Source organism: Plasmodium malariae (genome assembly GCF_900090045.1).
Source record: "Plasmodium malariae genome assembly, chromosome: 13".
In the NCBI taxonomy this organism is placed as follows: domain Eukaryota; phylum Apicomplexa; class Aconoidasida; order Haemosporida; family Plasmodiidae; genus Plasmodium; species Plasmodium malariae.
The window spans coordinates 2669581-2692686 of NC_041787.1; the positions used below are offsets into that span (position 1 = coordinate 2669581).

General features: G+C 19.2%; 1 protein-coding gene and 4 pseudogenes across 1 annotated transcript, besides 4 other annotated features; 3 read left to right on the forward strand and 2 right to left on the reverse strand.

Moving 5' to 3' along the window:
* Positions 1–1121: 1121 nt before the first annotated feature.
* On the reverse strand, positions 1122–3729 carry PmUG01_13061800 (STP1 protein; the record flags this gene model as incomplete). The annotated part of the gene is made up of 4 exons (XM_029007609.1): positions 1122–2276; positions 2361–2446; positions 2529–3582; positions 3709–3729. 4 exons carry the CDS (start codon positions 3727–3729, stop codon positions 1122–1124), a joined length of 2316 nt encoding a protein of 771 aa, XP_028863981.1.
* Positions 3730–7271: 3542 nt separating this feature from the next.
* On the forward strand, positions 7272–8181 carry PmUG01_13061900 (annotated as a pseudogene).
* Positions 7272–8181: a sequence feature (fam-l protein, pseudogene).
* A 3339-nt stretch (positions 8182–11520) lies between these two features.
* PmUG01_13062000 lies at positions 11521–12392 on the forward strand (annotated as a pseudogene).
* Positions 11521–12392: a sequence feature (Plasmodium exported protein, unknown function, pseudogene).
* Positions 12393–16016: 3624 nt separating this feature from the next.
* PmUG01_13062100 lies at positions 16017–16914 on the forward strand (annotated as a pseudogene).
* Positions 16017–16914: a sequence feature (Plasmodium exported protein, unknown function, pseudogene).
* A 2779-nt stretch (positions 16915–19693) lies between these two features.
* PmUG01_13062200 lies at positions 19694–20844 on the reverse strand (annotated as a pseudogene).
* Positions 19694–20844: a sequence feature (PIR protein, pseudogene).
* Positions 20845–23106: the final 2262 nt, after the last annotated feature.

Genomic DNA, 23106 nt, shown 5'->3' on the forward strand with positions numbered 1-23106 from the left:
TAAATTATAATTTATAAAAAAAAAAAGAACAATAAAACCATAAGAATCATTTTTAATTATTGGTTTATATTTTTTTTTAAAAGTGAATAATAAGGTTAATATAAAAAATTATGTATCCTGAATATTTTCATTATTATCACATTTTTATCATTTTAATAATTTCATTGATATTTAAAATTTATTTTAATAAAACTTATATAAACAATAAAATAAATTCTTTAATAATATTGACGTACATAAATAAGTATGAACGTTTTTTATTAAAGTCACAATATTGTTGAGAAAAAAAATTAAATTCTTTATTAAGAGAATGAATTTTTATATATGATTTTTTCATTTTGCGTATATATAAATAACTCAAGAAAAAAGTTATTATATATATAACAGTTAAAGTATTATAAATTTATAATAAATAAGAACTATTAATATGTGAACATTTATTAGAGCATAGAGATTAACAGTTTTTTATAGAATATATAGTTTACTTTTTTATAAGATAAATTATATGTGGAATATAATTACCTTTTCATATATTTTAACATCTTTTTTTTTTTAATGAACAAATTTACTATATCAGTTAAAGCATTAATTTCCAAATAGTGCGAATACTTGTAGATTACATAATAATTATCTTTTCAAAAGTGAAAAATATTGTACAGTAATTTTTAATGGAATAAAATATAATTATATAAATTTATGTGATAATATTATATTAAATCAACCGTAGTATTAAAATTTATTTATTTTGCTCTTTTCTATTATTCAAAATGTTAATTTTTTCTATGTTTAATATTTTGGAAAAGGTTAATATTAATTTTTTTTTTTTTTTTTTTGATATATATAATATCATCTTATCAATTTTATTGAATAGTGTATTAATATAATATTTTAATGGATATTTTTTTAGAAAGAAAAAATTGCATATGTAATAGTAATATATTTTAAGTATCGATGTTTCAAACTTCGTATTTCATTCTTGCCTTTTTATTCTTTATTACTTGCTACTTTATATTCCTCTTCTTTATTTCTTACATGCATTAAAAAATTCAAATAAACATTTTTTTTAGCTGCACCTTATCATGAATATAATCAAACTATATTTTGGTTGTATTACTATCAATTTATGAAATGTGTTTTTCTGCTATATCAATGGATTTTTCGACTGTCCCATTATTAACTATAGAACGTGCATATAAGTCATCTTCTCCTATCCAATCTTCTATCTCATTTCTGAAACTGTCCTTCCTTATATGAGTATGGAATTCCTTATTTCTTTTATTTTCTATATCACTGTTAATATATTCAGTTGTATTTTCTGTAATTTCTTGTTTGTTACGTGAATATTTTTGTGTCTTCCATTCATTTATGGATATATCCAAAAATGATTCCCTATTATCAAAATTCACCTCTTTTTTATATTCTTCTAATATGGTCATAAGTACTAGAATACAGAGCTTTGTTAATAATTTTTTTTTTATATATTTACATAATTCTTCATAATTTTCTTTGTGCTGCAATTCTTCTGTATTTATTAGTGCTATATAATTTTTTGTATCTTCCTTTACGCATTCATCTGACATAATGTTCAAATCCATATCCAATTGCTTAATCCATTCCTGTTCCAAATATTGTTCTATAATAATACCCTTTTTCGATATCCAGTGTTTCCATAGATCTTTTTCTATTTCTATAAATGGAACTTTGTGATTTTCATTAGGAGATTTTATTTTTAATTCTTCCCTTTCTTGAATATAAGCTAGTTCTTTTTTCCATTCATTTTTCAAATTATTAATCCAATGCACTTTTTTCAATTTTTCAGAAATATTTCTATGTCTTTCTATCCATTTATTCCATAGAATATTTTGTTTTGTAATGTCATCGCTACATTTAATATTTTCTGTTATTAGATCATTATATGTTAAATTAGGATATGTTCTATAATCCTTTTTTGTGAACTCATCTAGACAAATTTTTAAAAATGCTTCTTTGTTGTTTTCCCAATCTTCATTTCTGCATTCTTCAAGTACTTCCATATGTACTTCTATTATGGTTCTGGATCTGTCTTTTTTTCGTTTTGATAAGTATACATTTTTTGTAAGTTCATTTATTTTAATTTTTTTTATGAATTCTTCATCATCATATATTGGGTGTTCTAAACGATAATCTGTAAAAAGTTCACTTTTATTGCTAGAAAATGAAGGTACTAGTAGTCTCAGAAATTTCATGTGCCTCCTTCTTGTCTTTTTTTTTTTTTTAAACATTTCTATTAAAGCATACTATAAAAAAACATTTTTTTATTTAATAAATTACTAAAGTAATAAAATGTTTATATTATTTTTAATAAATATTTTTTATTTTACTTTAATAAAAAGGAAAAATACAATAACACATAAAAAGCTTATTAGAATAGTATATTTGTTTGTGATAGCTGTATGTTTTTCTGAATCTGTAATTGTATTATATATATACACATATGTTACACATTGTAGTTATATGAAAAATGGAAAAATAAGTAGCATTAATGGTACCTAGAATTTTAAGGGGACCATTAGAGTTAGCAGAAGTCGAGGAGGGAAGTGATGTTCCAGAATGTGACGATATAGTTTCAGTAGAACTAGGTGCCATTGTTATTTGGGAAACTGAATTCTGTAAAATATTAGAACCTGGTGACAATGAAGCTTCATTTTCGGGTTGTGATGATGCTTTTGAAGTTGTGTCTGGTTCAGATTGTATATTTTGTATTTGTGCACTTGTACTTTGTGAACTTGAAGTTGCATCTGAAGTTGATACTTGAGTTACGGGTTGTGACACCGGTGGCTTTTCCTGATCTTCTGTAGTTTCTTCTTTTGTTTGAGTTGGTCCTTCTAGTGAATCTTGCATGACCTCTTTGGTTGGAACTTTATCATTAGGTGGACTATTAACTATGTTTTGACCTACAACTTGTAAAGGTGTTTTTTCTTCTTTAGATGTACTAGGTGAAATTGTAGCTGAATTCTTATCCCTACATTCATTAAGTGTACTAAATATATTACTTTTTAGTATATTGCACTTTTCTGTTGGAAATTGGGATGGTGGATTTTTGCAATTATGTTTTAAGAGTTCTTTCTTATTATTAAAATTAACCTTTTCATTATTAATCCATACATTATATTCATTAATTTTATTTGAACATGTTTTATCACATTCACCTAAAATTTTACGTCTTCCTGTAAGACATTGTATTTCACTTATTTTATTATTTTTTTTTTCGCAGAAATCTAGTGCTTCATAGTTTAATTCTAAAATGTTTTTTTCATTATTATCTAAAATTGGAAAACATCCACCATGCTTTTTTGCTATCAGCTTAAAGTATGATGTTGCCCAATATTTTATTGTTCCTTCCCACTTATTTTGATTTTCGTAAAGTGGTGCTTTTTTATGCTGTATTAGAAAATTAACCAATTCGAGGCATTTCATCCTAAAATTATCTATATTACTCTCGTTAATTAAGGAAGGAATTTTATTTATTATATGTTTTGAAATTTTTCTAAACTCTGATCTGCTATAGTATGACAATGCTCCTAAACCAAGAACACCTCTTTCCTGAATTCAAAAGAATTATTATGAATATTTTAATGAGCGTAAATTTTTACCTCAGTTGTATAACTTTTTTTTATCATAAGTAATTTACTATTAAATTTAATAGTATTAAACAACAACGAATATTACCGAGGATAAACATTTTTCCATAACGACTCTATATTAGTACCCTGTTGTAAAAAATAATGTGAGCGAAAAATACATATACGAATATTTTATGAATAACATAATTATAAAATAACTATATATTTATTATCAGAAGTTATAAAATAATCAACTAAAAAATAATGGTGAACAACCTACAAAATGAGTGAACATATTAATATTTATTTTATATGGTTCCTATCTTTTTATAGTTTTAATATATGTCTATTGGATATAAATACTAATAATATTTTGATAATAAATCGCAGTTACGTATATATTTTATATAAAATCCTTACTACATTTATAACGAAAAGATCAAATAGATGACAATAACAAATTATATATAAGTTATATTAATATGTGATATAAAATTTTTTGAGTAAAATTATCATTATATATGTATTGCAATTTTTTATATTTTTTTTATTGAGATACTATTGTTACTTACTTCTTTTATAAATCTCCCCGTTAAATAACTAGTATGTTAACAGTTCTTTTGTATTTACTACAATGAAACTAGAAATGAGAATTAATAATATATAAACTATACTAAATTGTTATAGTTGTAAAATTTACATACGATTAATATATACAAATTACTTTTAATATTATATATAACAATCACCCAAAAATCTAGTAATTATGGCTTACATTACGTCATTAAATATTTTTAATATAATATATTTTTTTTCATATATATGCTCCTATGTACAATGCTATTAGCAATCTTATATTTGAATGATTTAATTTAGACAAATTGTTAATTATTTAATGTATAATTAGGTATATTAAAAAATTACAATAAATTCGGATATCTATACAACCTATTAAAAATTAGCATTATATAATATATCAGAATTTATTAAAATATATTATTAGAAAATGTAAAATACATTATAACTTTTCAATAAGAAATAATAATAATTTCATGTTAATAAAATTATATATTACATTATATGATATCAAAAAAACTGAAAATTCATAATTATTTTTCTCTAATTATTTACAGGTGCATTAGAATATACAGCCTAAAATATTATCTATTTTTATTATTTATTCTGAATTTTATACATATATGAAAACATATTTATATTACTATTAATAAATATTTATTTAATATATAATTTAAAAAAAACGAATACATAAATTTATAGTACTTTTTAAAAAAATATTTGATAAATAAAATTAGAGAACAATTTTAGTTTATTAAAAGCATCATAAAATATTCTATTGTAATGTACATACATTTTTTTTTCATTTTAATGCTTCATTTGAAAAAGTACTTAAGGGATGAATAATGGTCAGAAAATTAAAAAAATAAAATTAATAATAAAATTTTGTAACTAATTATTTTAAATAAACAATTATATTATTATGGTTATGATTAATTAGCGAATTTATGTATAAATGTTCTATTTTCATTTATTATTTATTATTAAATTTAATTCTATAAAAATATTTTACCCCTTGTTTTACTTTTTTTATTTTAATCCCTTACAATATGTGCCATTTTTTTGTTCTTTTTAACATTTTACTTAATATATATATACGGAGATTTCATGTGAAAATAGATTATCATTTTATAAAATATTATATATTTACATTTCTGTAATTGAATATATTATTTATATATATGGTAAATATAATATATATTATAAACTTATAATAGTGTATAAACATGTGGCAACATAAAAAATATATGATTTTATGAAACATCTGAAATATTATAAATGAACTACATAAAATATATTTTAAGATATTTATAAACTATATTTTCCTTTTTTTTTGTTTAATATTTTATAAATATATTAAAATAATTTTTTTTTTTCTTGATGTATTTTTTTCTATTTTGTTTGTATGTATGATTAAATTTATTGTATGCTACTAAAGTTTATTCATGATCTTTAATTTAAAATAATAAAAAATTAATATTTACAAAATTTATTTAATATTTCTTCATATAACTATGATTATTTTATTTAAGTATTTAAAAAATTATATTTAAGTGTAAAATAAGTAACTGAATATGTAAATCTTTTAGGTCAAACAGATTGAAGCATCTGTTTTATCTATATATATATATAATGTAGAAAAACATGTAGCTAAAAATATAAATATAAGTAATGATATTTAGCATATATTAGTTTCTTTAAATAACATATAATAATACTGTTGTATTTAATATGTATAAATGCACAATATAATAAATGTGGTATATATTATTTTAAAAAACACTTACCAATTTAAAATTATAGTTTATATTATTTTATACTGTAGTTTATAATAACTGATGAATTCTTATACTTAAATTGTTTTTATAAAATAACAAAAAAAATGAATATAATGGAAGAATTTATATTATAACATATATATTGTAATACTATGAATATTCTTTTATATATGTGTATAAATATAGACTCACAACATATTATAGAAGGAATTTTTTTTATGTGCTTTAACTAATAAAGGAATAAACTGCATTTATCTAAGTTATCATAATATTATATATATAATATTATTATTAAGGTTTAATTAGTATCGTTTAATCCTAATGGATAACATTTTGTTGTTAAATATATAATTTGTTTAATATCCAATTACGAGGTTATAGCACCGATTTTTCAAATATTGGGTCCCATAATATATTTCATTCTCATTATTTAATTATAAGAGGATACATATTGCTATGTATATTTTTTCGTACATTAAATGATAAGATAATCTTATTATTAATATTTTTTAGCTAATTTAATGGTAATCCTGTTTTTCTATTGCAGCTACAGTTCATGTTACAATTTTTTAATAATTAAGTTATCTTTTTATTGCATATCCATTTGTATATATAAAATTATCATACAAAATACTATTTATTCTAACAGTATTCATGATGAACATTTATATGAATGAAAGGAATACAATTAAAATTTGTGCTTTTTTATATTTTATGCGTATATACTTCATAATTTTAAATTTTGTACAAAATATTTTTACTTTAATTTCATGTTTTTTTTTCACCCTATTAAATTAGTTCTTCGTTGTTTTTACTGTTCTTTTGAAATTATGTTCTCTTATGTATCATTATATATGCAATTTTATTTTTAGAAAATATTATTCTAATCTTTTTTTTTTTTTAGTATTTTTAACATTTCACATTAATTATCTTATTCAAGAACTTCTTTTATATTTGCCAAAATTATTATTATTGAAAATTTGTTCGTTAGAATTTTGTACAGAACTATTTATTATATGTGATCTATTATCACCTGATTAAGGAAATCTTTTTCATAGCCACGATTGTAACTTGGTCAGCGTTTTCAAATATACATTTTAAAATATGTATGTTTTTATTTTGAATATACATGCATTGTTAAAAGAGCACGTAATAGTATTAAAAAATATTACTTATTCATAAATATAAAATTATTATGACAGCATTGTATGCATAATACGTAATTATAATTATAATACATTCTGAATACATTCAAATATTTAAAACATATAGGATGAAACAAAAAATTAAGTAGTTCTTATTTATTGCAATTTCAATGTTTATGCTTCTAACATGGATATGTAATTTCCGAGACAACATAGTATACTAATATTATTCAAAGATATTTGTATTATTAATTTTATTATTGTTAATTTCAATTAATTCGTTTTTTTATAATGAGATTATTAGTCTGTTTAAATAAAGAATATTTACTTTTTTTAGAAAACTTTTAATAAATATTTGAATAAAAAGTACAAACCTGGTAGAACAATAAATGCAAGAAGTTATTGATTGTTATCGAAATATAAACAAGATGAGGATATAAATATTTCAGAGATAAAAAAAGGGATGTCAAATAATGAATTTAACAGAAAAAAAAATATATGTAATAAAGTAAAAGAAAACACTGAAAAACACAGACATTCACATAAAGGTTCATTATATTTTGAGGGGTACAGTAAAAAAACTCAGAAAAATCAATATAGTATACTAAAACGAAAAAGTATTCCTATTTTGAAAAACAAATATTCAGAGAACTTGATTATAAAGATAGCCTTAAAAACTACAAGATAATTAATTATAAGGAATATGAAAAATTAATACGTAGGAAACGAGGAATAAAAATTGTTTCAATTTCACTATTTATATTGTTATTGATAATACCCATATTAGATTTTTCATTAAAGCATTTTTTACAAAAAGGTTTGTTGGAGTTATCAGGGTTGTTAATAGTAGATCTCTATTTAAAAAGCTCGAGTGGAAAAGATTTAGAAGGAAGTATTAGTTCGTTGTTCTCTTCCATTTCTGTGGTAGATCATACTACAATATTTTTGATCTCGAATATTTTTTTATATTGTTTACCTATATTTATATTAGCTGTCATATTTATATTAGGGATGGTTTATTACTATAGAAAAGTTATAAAATATGAAAATATCAAGTTTAGAAAAAAATCACATGAATAAAAAGTAATATGTATCTTTTTGAAAAATGGTATTTAGTAGGTAGCAAAATATAATTAGTAATAAACTGAAGAAAAATAATTACTTAATACATTATATAAATATGTCTAAATATGCTTGTATTTTTTATAGAAATGAGTAATAATATATGGTCTCAGCTTTTTTTTGTAAATAGAATTTTTGATATTTTCTTACTTCTCCACTTGTATTTTAATGGAAGACTTCAACTTTATTAAATATTTTGACACTATACATATGTTTTTGAATTAAAATATATCTCATGAAAAATATATATATTTGAATTAAAATTAATGTATAATTGAATAATTCATATAATTTTATTAATGTTAATTTCTATTTGACTAAAAATTTTTTGCTTTACATTTTTTATCTAGGTCTATTCTAAAATGATTATTACTTTAGGTTATTAAAGAAATATAATATCATTGTTAAATTGACAATAAATAGGTCTGTTTTTTCTATGGATGAATGTATATAAATAACTTTTTTTACAGAGGTAAGGATATATTTTATTTTTCACTAAAAATGTCTTCATATTTATTCCATAGATTACGCTTTATATGAAATATGTCACAAAAAGTAAAAATTGTGAAAATCTTTTAAACAGACTTCTGGTACTTTTTAAATCGCATAAGTGTGACATTATACGTATATAATAAAATAATATACTTTTTAATTATATATTATTTAATATTACTTTATAACCTTAAGATTTAATATAATTACAATTTAATGATGAGATAAAAACAATTATTATACTATTATTGCTCCTAATTGTAGTGTTAATTTAAATTTGTGAAAATGAATTAATCGTATATTATACTAAAATTAAAAAATATGTTACGATTTAACAGCTATTTGCTTTTTGTAAGTTATTCAAAAATTAAATAAATTAATTAAATTTAATAACATATAAATAGGCAATATAAAAAATTATTTTCTTCATCTTTTGTTAATAGAGTATTTATATTATTGCATTATGATCCTGTAATAATATAAATTGTCATATGGTATAATTAAAAAATATATTTTTTTTTACGTTAATGCAATAATAAGTAGGTATTTATTTACATTTTTTTTAATTTTAATATGTCTACAATTATATTAAGAAATTAATTTATATCATTTAAAGTGTTATAGAGAAAGTATCGTCAGTATTATTAATAATACTTTCAAACTAATAATGAAATATTTTTAATAAAATATTAGAAAAAAAAAGTAGCACTTTCTTAAATGTAATTCATCTATGAGTATTTGAATTTTAGAATTGGAATTAAGAGTTTATTATTTATGTTATATCTATGAAATATTCACTAATTACTTTTGTAATTTAATTTTTAGTAGAATGTGTTTTTAAGGGATTATTATTTTTGAGCATCATTATACTGCACCAATAAATAATAGGAATATTATATCTATTAACCTATAATTATACATACATAATTATGATTTAAACTTGTTTTATAAGGATTTATAAATATTTATGAAAAAAATAATTTGATGACAAAAAAAATTATGTTTATGTTATTGATTGAATTAATCAAATAAATAATTAAATAATATTACAAAATAAAAGAGAAATGGAAAAAATAATTAAGAAGAATGCATATAGCGTAGAATACATGAGAACATGAACAAATTAACATTTTAATTTTAATGCATTATATAGAATTCTTTAATTTTTCTATTTTATTTCTTAACATACATGTTACAAGCTTAGTTTTTACCAATATTTAAGAGGTATCCCAATTTTTATGTAAAAACCTTTGTTTAATTATTTAAAATATATATCGTTGAATACATAAAAGCGTACAAAAGATAGTGAATGTGAATCATTATGAATTTTACAATTTGTATAATGTAATTGAATAATATGTAATTATATCACCTTTTTCAACTTTAATGATTAAAAAAAAAATATCTTAACCGTAATAATTGTTTTCTTTTTTTGAAATTTATTAAATTTTTTTTTTTTTTTGTCAATAATAATATATTTTTTAAAATAATAATATATTATTATAATTATTATTTTTATTGTAAATAAAAAAAAGGTAAAATTAATAAGATATATAATAATTTTCTTATTATAAGAAATATTTATATTATTTGAAAATAATATCTGCTTATATTTTCTGAAAAAATAATTCATGAAAAGCATATATTAAAATGAAAATAGGAGAATTTTTTTTAAATTAATTCATAAAAAAAATTAGTAAATTCATTATATTCCCTAGAATTTTTCAAGATCTTTTTATATATAATATATTTACGTTTTTTTGCTACCATCTATTTTAAGAAAATATGGATATATATTTTTTTTAAAAATTATTGAATTGCGAATAATATTTTTATACTAAATGGATTATTACCTTTTTATTTATTATTATATTAATATATCTATCTGTATATATTTATATACATTTTTGAAAGGTATAATTTATGTATGAAAATTAAGAATTTTTAATCATTTCTTTAAAAAAATATCTTTTGTATTCGGATTTAGATAAAAAATATAATATCGTAGAATTGTTATACAAGAATATAACGATCATTAATGTATTACTTTTAAATGTATGCGTAAATTCATTTATTATTTTTTGTAAATATGTATTTTATTTTATTAATTTACATTAGATCTTAAATGAACATATTTTTTCGTATAGATATTAATAGGCACTTTATGTAATAAAAAATATTTTTCATAACTTCTCATTCCTTTTCTATTATTTTCATTGTCAATTAATTAATATTAATCAACTATAACAAGAAACAGAGCATAAAATATGGATAATATTAATATATGTTCTTGGTAACATAAAATGTCATAATTATCTATTGAATATATATTAATAGACATATTCTCCATGTTATATATTCTCTTAAATAAATGAGAAATTTTTATGACTTATTTAATAATTTTTGATTTTCCTTTATTTTATCTATCGTTCAATTTTCGCGTAGTATTATATATTTTTTTTTTTTTTTGGTACAGATAAATAAAGAAAAATTTTCCATATTAAAACTATTAAAAAATTAGCTTAAATATTTTAAATATTCATTATTTAAATTTATTAAAATAATTTTAATAATAATTTATTTTTATAGTAACTCTATGTATAAATTATATTAAAACCTTTTTAATGATATATTACATTTGTAAAATTTAATATATGTTATAACTGCAACATTCAATTTATTACAGTTAATGCAAAGTAAGTAAAAAATAATAATATAAATAGTTTCTTCTATCAATTGTAGTATTTAAAATTTCGTTATCATTTATACTGTTGCATATATATGATGACATTTAAAAAGTAAAAAATGAAAAAAATCCTTAAGTCTCTCAATTTTATTAAAATTCTTGCATTTACTCTTTTAATTTGGATATTCCATTATAACAATAATGAGGTATTATAATAATATATCATATTTAATTTTTAAGTATAATATTTTCTTAGTACGGAAATATATAATATACAAAATATTAATTGTATACGTTTTTTTTTTTTTAGAATAACAGTTATGTGTCATTGGATAAGAAGTAAAATACGATAAAGTGTCATTTATATTTAGAACATAATTGTATACTAATAGAGGAATTGGTGGGTGTAAAATCTTATGAAGTTACATCAGTTAATAGGCACAGTAAAAAATTATTAGAAGGAAAGAAAAATGTATCTAATAATAACAAAGAAATCGTCTCAAAAACGAGGAATTAATAAAAATTCATTAAATAAGAAGAAACGGATAAAACATCTACGAAAAAAAAACATTCTTTACTTAATACTGTAGATACTTTTTTTGAAAAAAAAAATATTCAATTAATTAGATTCCAAAGATAAAATTACAAAAAACCCTTAAATTAATAGAAATATTGCAAAAGGAATAATATACAGAAAGATAGCTTTAATGTCTATTCCAGCGTCTTTACTTTTATTAACAGGGTTATCACCTTAGATATTTTTCATTGTAACAATATATGATACTAACTAGTCAAATACTATAAACAAATTAGAATCTCTTGTATAGACAAATTTGGTGTTTTTCTGTTTTATGATTTTCTTAATTATAATGGCAATTATTTATTATTTGATGAAAAAGGTAAAATATGAATGATAAAGACAAAAAACCCTAAAACTTGCTATAAAGAGTTAAGTTCCTTAGTAAGAAAAACTTTTAATTTAAAAGAATAAGATATATAATATCGTTAAAAATATAACATGCAGTTAATTTTTAGAATATCTCCAATTTTTACATAACTATTTTGATATAAAATATAAAAATACGTATTGCTGTTCTTTAGTATGTTTCATTGATTTATTTTTTAAATTAGTATATTAAATATATGGTTGTTGTTAATTTAATATTTTGGCATAACATTTGTGTGTATTTAAGTATATTTGTATAGGGAATAAATGATTGTACAATGATATATTTATAATAAGGTACATTTCATATTATTAGTTAATTTAGTAGAGATATTATCATTGTTGACACGAAATAGTGGCATTTATTTTGTTTTCATTCTTTTGCTTTATTTTATATCAACATAATTATTTCATGATGCAATTAATAAAGGAGACTGTTTATTTTAATTGTTAGTATTTTTTTTATTATGTAATATAAATAAATATGCATATTTCTTTTTTTTTAAATAGATAAATTTAATATTTATTTTAATGTTATAATAAATGTATTGTGATACCTACCTACTACAAACACGATTTGAGTATTTTTAAAATTCTAAATAATTTAAACGCATAATAATAACTATATAAAAATATAATATTGTATTTAAGAATTATCTATAAATAGAAAATTATCAGTTATAGAATTAATAAAGCTTTACGACTAAACTAAGGAATTATGTTCAATTTATGATTTTATATATAACCATAAGAAATGGTTAGATACAAACCTGTTTTACAGGTAATTCACAGTTACACATAATAAAAAAAAGATTGTGAATATTCTTTTTTGTTTTTGACAGTATTATTTATTACATATATGAATCATTTTTAGTCTGATATTAGTATGTATTATTCGAGAACTACACATCTTGTTCGCACTAAAGATACAATTATTAACAAATTGTTTAATATATTTATAATTAAATTCATTCAGAAATAAAATAAAATGTAAATCGCTTTTAAGTATAATTATACTTTTTAATATAATCAATATGTATAGATTGTTATTTATTCGTTTCTGATACATTATATATTTTCTCTATGCGTCCGTTTACCGGATTAGTACAATAATAATGAATATGCTAATAACTATTAGTAGTTTATATGAATTATTAGGAGTTTATTCTTTATATTAACCCTTTTTTGAATTATATAAAGGTAACATAAAGGAAATTTATGTAGTATATATAAGTTAATTTATGAATGGATTATTATGCTTTTATTAATTATGTAGGCTTCATAATATTTTAATTAGTATATTAATATGTTGCATATTAATGGTTAAATTATATAAAAATAATTTACATCGTTTTTGATACATTATATATAACAAAATCTCACATATTATATTTTCTTATTTTTTTTATATTTGGATTATTTAAATTTAAACTGAAAACCCTAATTAAAATTAATATTTGATTTATTAATTACAGAGTATGTATATTTGAAAATGTATTTTAAAGATCATAAGAAAGCTTACATATTACATTTTCGTTTAAAGATATAGTTGAAATTACATAAATTGAGTTTAAAATTTCTAGTATTACGAATAAAAAGATTTATGATCTAATAAAAATTTTAATGTGTTTTGTATATTATTTTTTTTTCTTTGCTTATATTTTGAGGTTCAAAATTTAATGTGTATGTTTAATAGTTTTTTTTTTGGAAATCAAAATATTACTCAAACTTTTTTTAAATTTAGCTTAATTCTAATGTTTTATATATTTATGTCGGCTCTTATTAGGTTTAACTAATAAAATGCTTGATCAATAAATGATGATATACTTATGTTTATAATATTATTACTTCACGTATGTAATTGTTGATTTATTTCTGTTTTAAATATATTATGAATCATACATTATTAAATATACTGAGAGACGGGAAAATTTTGTATGCTTAATATTGATGAAATTAAATAAATAAATCAATAAATTTTTATTTTGAATAAAAGGAAAAGCGAAAAAAAATTTAAAATAAATAAGTATTCTCAAATGTTTTTGAAAGCGCATAAAAGTTAATGTATTCTTTTCATTATATTATATAAAATTTATATGTTATAATTTATTTAATAATATAAGCTTTATACTTTTAATTTTACTAATTTTTATGTGTTACCTCGTTTTTATGTAAACAAAATTAATTCATCAATATAATTGTTTATGAAATGAAAAAAATCGGCAAAAAATATAAAACCGGTGTTATAATGAATCTTAACATATATACATATAAAATAATGGAATAAATATATATTTATTTCAATATTTTCAATTTCATTAAGTAATTCCAAAAAATTATATTAACTGTAACAAATTAATATTTCTTCCTTTTTTTTTAAGTAATTATATTCTATGTATAATTAATTTATAATTAATAGTTGTGTTATAATGAACAAAGCGTAAAAATATAAATATATAAAATAATCTTCTGGTTAAAAGAAATTTATATGCTATATAAAAGTATTACTGTTTTCATTTCCTTTTAAAAATATATTTTTTAGTATCTATTATATAAAATAATATATGACGTGTTTTTTCAAACTTTTTCATCCATAATGATAATATATTAACTATATTTCAAAATGTTTTATATTATACATTTATATAAATTAAAATTATATTTTATGTGGTTAAATATGCTTATGATATTATATGGCTATAATTATTTTTTAAATTATTTAATTATATACAGTGGTATTATAGTGAAAAAATTTTATCAAGATTTTTGTTTTTCTATTTTTTAGAAGAATTAACATTTCTGTGAATATGAACTTATTTATATTTAAAAAAGAAAAAAACATATGGAATATATAAAATTAGAAATTTTTCATTACATAGCGTAAATTATTTATAGGATTTACATCTATGTATAATATTATAAAATCATTATAAGCATATATGTCCCTTATTATTATAGTGTTTCAAAATATATATATAAATTGTATATTTATTACTAGTTTGTAATTTTGCATTATAAATATATAATTATAAAAGAACATATTTTTTAAAAATTGTACTAACATACATATAATATAATAAAAAATATATTACTAAAAACATATTCCTTTACTACTATTTTTACTTTAATAATAAATAATACTATATATATATCACAAAACGATAAATAAAACATGTATAATATTAGAAATATCAATTGCATAGAAGCTGTAACAATAGCTAGCTTTTTAATATATATATGTGCCCATTTTCTACAATGTATGCTTTCTATTAAATAAACTAAATATTATTGTCATTGATTTAATAATTTTGGATATTATTTTAACTAAACTTATTTTTTTTTTTCATTTTTAAAAAAATCAATAAAGAAAAAAAATTTCACTTATTTATAAAGAACGCATTAAAATTTTGTAATTATTTTTATCCAAATTGTTTTCTAATATATACCTTTCTTATTAATAGCCCCCTATACAAATTATACTAAATCAATTTTAATGTTTTCTTTTTATTGAAATATTTAATAATATTTATATTTATATAAATACATTTTGAGATATATAAGATAAACATATCATAAATAATTGTATGAATAACAATTTTTATTATTTTAAAAATTTTGAATATTGTTAATATTTTTATTAATCTATACTTATTAATATTTATGTAAACAATGGAAGAAATGTACAGGTCTTTCATCAGTATTAAAATCCTTGCATTCGTTATTTTAATTTTGATATGCCATTATAATAGTATAGTATGATAATAATATTTAATATTTTTTTTTAATTTTTTTGGCTTTTGGCTTTTTATTTATTTCTTGCTTTCAGAATTATTTTCTTAGTATAGAAATATATATATTTAAAAATAATAAATGTTTACGTTGGTTTTTTTTTTAGAATAACTTTAGTAAAACATTATGTAAGAAGTATAAATTAGATGGAGATTTATGCTTAACAACTAATAGACAACTATCAGGGGATTCAAGGTATATAAAATTAAATGATGTTATAGGATGTAACGTTAAATATAATAAATTGCTAAATGAAGATAATTCTAAAAATAATGAAAAAAATGTATCCAAAATCGAAAAATTTAGAACAACAGCATTAAATGGAAGGGAATGGAACAAAGTACCTAAAAAAATAAAGTCTTCCCATAATAGTATGGATAAATATTTTGAAAAAAAAATATTCAATCTATTAGAAACCTTTGATAAAAGTGATATGAAAATTAATAAAATGACTCATAATATAAAAAGACGTAGAAAGATAGTTTCGCGTGCTATTCCAATATTTTTAGCTTTATTTATGGGATTAGTGTTTACTTCGTCATCTAAGGCATTAGTTATAATGGATAAATGTTTTATATTTGGTACGTCAGGACACGATTGCGTGAAAAAAAGTGCGGATTGTATAAAATTTCCAATATCTCAAGGTGCTTTAGTAGCTGGTTCGGTAGTTTTAATTTTTATAGTATTTTTGTTTATAGTAGGTATTGGTTATACCTTTAAAAAAATTGAAAAATATGAAAAGATGAAAGAAAATAATTGTAAAATTTGTTATTTTTAGTCATATCCTTTCCCAGGAATAATTTTTAAATTCTAAAAAAAAAACTTACGTAGTATTCATAAAAATATTACATTCATAAAAAGAGTATTTACAGTTAACTAATTTGTATATTATAACCTGAATATACATAACTGTTTTATGATAAAATAAAAGTATATATTTTTTTAAATTTTTATTAATTTAATTATTTTATTTTTTAAATTGGTATTTTTAGGAATTCTCAGAATTTAATATTTTATCATAATATATATATGTTCATATAAGAATATTGGTATAGGAAATATAAGTACGTTTAATAAAGATACTATTAAAAAGTTCATTTAATATTATTTCGTTAAATTCATATATAATTACTTGTTTTTAATCTTATAACGTGAACGTGCTTTATTTACATTTACTTTTCTTTTAGTTCAAATTGGTAATTTAGTCACCAAACTGATAAAATGTATTATACATTTCAAATTAATTATACATGACTTATTCTGTATTTTGTAAAATCAAAAGTGGATAATTTTTTTAGTTTTTGTAAAAAGCAAAATTAATTTATTTTTATTATAGATGAAATATTATGATAAATATATTATAGTGCGTATTTACTGTAAAAACGTTTTTAATATATGTTTAAATTATTAAATTCATAAAATATAGAGATATAATATTGTAATAAAAAATTAATGGTTAAAAAAAAGAAACATTTATAGTTAACTAGTAATTCCGAGTATTATAAATTCTTGTAACCAAATAGACGCTTATACATTAAATACCTAATTATTTCAAATGTATTATTATTAGAATTTTATAATAATTACCTTACATATAATATAAACTTAAATATATATATATGCTCTAATTCTTTTTTCTCATTTTAATTAATATAAAAAGATCACAGTATGTTATTATAATATTAAATTTCATTTATATAATATATATGTGTATATAAGAAATAATTGTACTATTATTAAATAAATATATATATATATGTATATATATATATTTATATTGTAAAATAATAAAAATAAATATTCGTTTTTGTAACAAAAACAGTTATATATTACACATCACATTTTTAACTAAAAATACTGTGGATATATAAGGTTTTTGAATATACGCGTTTTTAGTGGAGCAAAATATATATCATAATAGAATATTTATTGTAACTTTTTTCTTTATGTATTTTAAACATTATAACTTTTATTTATTTCTATAGGAAATTTTGTAAACTAAAATACACATAATCCCATATATATATATATAATATTGTAAAATTAAAAATAAAAATTAAAAAAATATAAAAAATTATGTAGTGTCTTTACTCTTACTAGTAGTATGTATTATATATGAGAAACCTACTTTTATATAAATTTATGATTATTAAAATTGTAATGAAAAATAAAATCTGGTAACACTTTGTTGTTAAAATTCATGGATTTATTCTTTTTATATGAAAATGGCAATGTTACAATAATTTATAATTATTTCCGCAATACATATATGTTTTTTAATTATTTTAAATTTGATAATATGTAACATACAAAAAATTGCAATATAAATAAATAAATACAACGTATATATGTTATAATGTCTAAAACCATGAATACTTATGTAAAGTAAATAAAATGTATTCTTAATTTGAAATTTCTAATTAATAAATTATAGCAGTACTTGAAATTTTTACCTGACGAACAAAAAAGCCAGAATTACTAAAATATCACATGTAAAATAATATGTATAAGATAAATTACATGGAAAGTATAAAATGGATTTGTATCTAGAACTTCATGTAAAGAAAAATAATTTTTCTATTTTTCTGAATTTTTACATATTATCCTGTCACCTGATTTTACATTTATGGAAATACATGTTTTATTTATTTTTTTCTATAAAATGAATAAAAGTGAAATATAGTAGAATAAATACTCTTACTTGATATTACTATTTAATTTGGTGAAAACGTTATAATTATAATGTAATTTTTTATATATTATTTATTTATCTATCGTATATACATTAATTTAATTCCCTTGGATGTTACATATATAAAAGGGTATTTAAGGATAAAAAAAATTAAGAATAGATCTTTAGAAAAACATACTTATCAATTATTAGCTGAAGTTTAATATTTTTTCAATTAAAATTATATCAACGGTACAACCCATTTTTCTCGTCATCATGCATAAGTATCATTACGGTAATGATATATATAATAACTTCTACAAGAAGATAACTATGTTATAATTGGTGTATATTGGGTTAAATTTCAATTCTATATAATTTCGTGGGATCATATAATAATATAATTTTAAATAAAGCTTGTATAAAGGGAAAAAAAAAATGTTTTTTTTTTTGAATACTTTTTTTTCCAATTTTTTTTTATTTTATATAATAATATTAACGATGGTGTTTTTGACGATTCTTTATATTAGGAACCTGTTTTAGGACTTATGTAATAAAAATTTTTACGTGTTATTGTCTAATAAACTCAAGGTATCATTTATCGTTTTGAATTATATATTTATGTTCTAAAATTATGTGTTTTTCCTTCTCAAGAAAATTTCATGTATAAAGGGATTTTCGTGCTACTAATTTTTGAAATAGTATTGTATTTATTTTATCCCTTTCTCTGAATAATTTCTATATGATTATGTTAATAATTTATATATATGCGTATTCATTTATTTATTTTTACTTTATTTTATTTATTAATAAATTCTCTCTTATGTGTATATGTCAGTGGGTATTAGATTTTTCACTGAAAAAAATATAAAATATGACTTTTACTTCATGTTTCTCTTTGAGATTTATAACCAATATTATGAAAACTTCCTTCACAATTTCCATTTACTTCTTCTAGTATATTTTCTAAGCATTCTGTTTTTTCTTTTTCAATTTTGTTAATTTCATTTATTTTTTTCCTTTGCAAACGACTATGTAACAAGGTTTTTACTGGCGTAAACTATATAAAAAAGAAGAGATATATATGTAGTTAAAAATATAATTGTTTTTGTACAGATAATTTTTGGTGAATTTGAATTAAACATATTATGGTTCCATATTTACATATTTATATATAATTTTGGTTTACCTTATATAAAATAAATAAAGTTAAAGAAGTAAGTAATACGACAGCTGTTGTTATACTGGGAGTAAATACATTATCTACTTCTGTAGGTGGTAAAATTTGTGATAAACCAGCACAATAAGTTGCTTTGCTCCTTTTATTATTATATGCTTCTTTAAAATTGTTTAACTCCTCACAAAAAGCTCCTTGATTTTTTTCACATTTCTCATAATTTTGAATATGAAACTTATAAATTTTATTAACATTTTCACATGTACTTCTCATGGATTCATCTTCTTTACAAATTTATTTATTAAAACCATCAAAATATCCGTATAATTCTTTAAGATTATCTAAAATATTACGTGGAATATTTTTTATTTCTTCCTTGCATATATCATTTGTTCTAGAAGAAAAGTTTTTATATCCCTCAATCCAATCAGGATTTTTATTATAATTTTCATCTGACTTTATTTTGTAATATAGGTATTTACATAGTTTGACACTATGATATTTATAAGGATTATTTATCTCAATTAAATATCTACCAATCTCTTGACAGGTAGTGCTAAAATTATCATTATTAATTGATTCACATTTGATTCCAGGATTTCTACCAGGTCTACTACTATTCCATGTATCTTATATAGCTTTCTTATTAAAATCATCTCTATATTTAAGATATAATGTTACAGTATTCTCCTAAAAATAAAAAAAGTATAATAATAATATATAAATAGACAAATTTATATTTTCATTAAACAAATTTATGTATAATTACTAGAAAAATGAACGCTTGGCTACAATGACAAATATAATAATTATAATATAAAAATAAATTTTGCGTTTCCTTCCGTATTATTAGTCATCATTGTATATAGATTTACATGAATTAAATAGCAAAAATTAAACTGGTGTAATATTAATATTTATATAAATGAAAAAATATATTTAATATGTTTATATGTGGCTTGTAACTTTTTTTCATACAGAAAATTTTAAAAACAAAATGCACAGGAAAAATTCCTCTTTACTTTTTAATAGTATTAAAATAAGGTAGCATAATTTGTAAAATATGAAATAAACTATTCTAATATACAATATAATTATATGAAAAAAAAAGGTTGTTTAATTGTAAATAAAAATAAATTTAGAGGAAACTACTTTTTTCTATTTGTTTATTTATATGAATCTCATATATTTGTATTATTATATTATACAAATAAATAAAATAATTCTAGTTCATTCCAATATACATTTCCTATTATAATGCAATATCTATTTAGGAATATTTTGGACATTTTAAAATAATATAAATAGATAAATGTTTACTATGTATAAAGCATAGATGTTTCTCTTTTATTTTATTATAATTGTTTTTATTGTTAAGATTATAACTCTCATATTATTTCATTTAATATTTATAATAAGTTTTAACAATATATACACTGGTTAAGAATCTGAACTTCACGAATTTTACTAAAATTAAAAATTAATTAAACGAAAAGTAATTTTAAATAAAATGTAAGTAATGTATGTGACAATAAGAATTTATTACTTAAATTAAGAATATACGTCCTGTAAAAACTTGTTTTAATTATAAATGTAATACTCGATAAATAGACTATATCATACAATTAAAAAGTAATCTGTGAATTCTCTCTATCATAATGTATATGGAAGTTAACGTTTTACTTTTACCTTTATAACATTTAACTTTGTATAATATATATTTTTATATTCTATATATAAATATATGTAGAAACATTAAATATTTTTACATTTTAAATTGATTATAATTATATAACAAAAATAAAAGATGAAAAAATTTAATTAACTTTTAAATAATATAAGTTTTTAATAGTATGAACATTACATATATAATTACATCATAAAATTGTTATAGAGGTTTTGACAATACTATAACCTCATATATATTACAATTTAAATATAAATCTCTATATTATAAATAAAGATATATTATATTGTTTTGTAAGAAATTTATTTATGGAATTTTAACATTATTAATCTCTAATTTTGTTGAAATTGCTCTACTATAAGTTCATATTGAAAGTCCCACTTATATAATTATTAGTTTTATTAATCATATGCTAAGTATTTTTGAATATATATAAATTAGAACATGAAACACCTTAAATATTTCAGCCTTTTTAAAAACATATAATTGGCCATTGATACCTTAATATCAATATTTTTAATATATATACTTAGCAAAATTAACAATCTTGTTAATACAAGTTTTAATGTTTTTTAATTATATATTTTTATCTTAATAAATATTAAAAGTTATGATATTTATGAAGTCACATTCTTTTCTTTATATGACATAAGCTTGTATTTAACTCTTGTTAGTTCAGGTTCAAGTTATTAGTACTCTATATTGAAAAATTGATAATTCAATTTTAATTTGTAAAATGGTTACATACATGGTAGACAATTAATTTGCTTATTATGAAGTTTTACCAATCAAAGAAAAAATACATTTATTATATTTTGATTATACTTGCATAACAGTGTATTTAATAACATGATATACGAATTAATTTAATATTTATTACAAAATAAATTAGTAACAAAAATAAAAATTTCTTTTTATTCCAAATATTATTATGCAAATATATTAGTGAACTAAAGTTATTAGGATTTAGTATATTTTATATGGGAATTACTTCATAGTTTTTTTTTTTTTTTTATATTACTGCTAAAATATATATATATATTAAAAAATAAAAAATTGAATAATATCCTTAAATTTACAAAATTTGCATTTAGAAATGTTAATATAAATAATATATAATTAAAAATTATTCCATTTAAAAATTATATAGTAGCGATAAAATATAAGTTCTTATTTGCGTTTAAAGTAAGTATTTTTTGTGGATTAGTTCCTATGTTGTATATTTTATTTTTAAAATATATTATTGTCCATAAAAGAAATGCATATATTTATGTATTAACTAATATATCAGCTATTAAAAATATGATATAAAAGGTCGTATAGATTATAGTTTTCTTCATTTGATACTACTATTATTATATTGTTATAATAATTAATAATTTAATAGGCATAACAAGTTTTCCAAGAATATAATACTTATGTTAAAAATATCAAT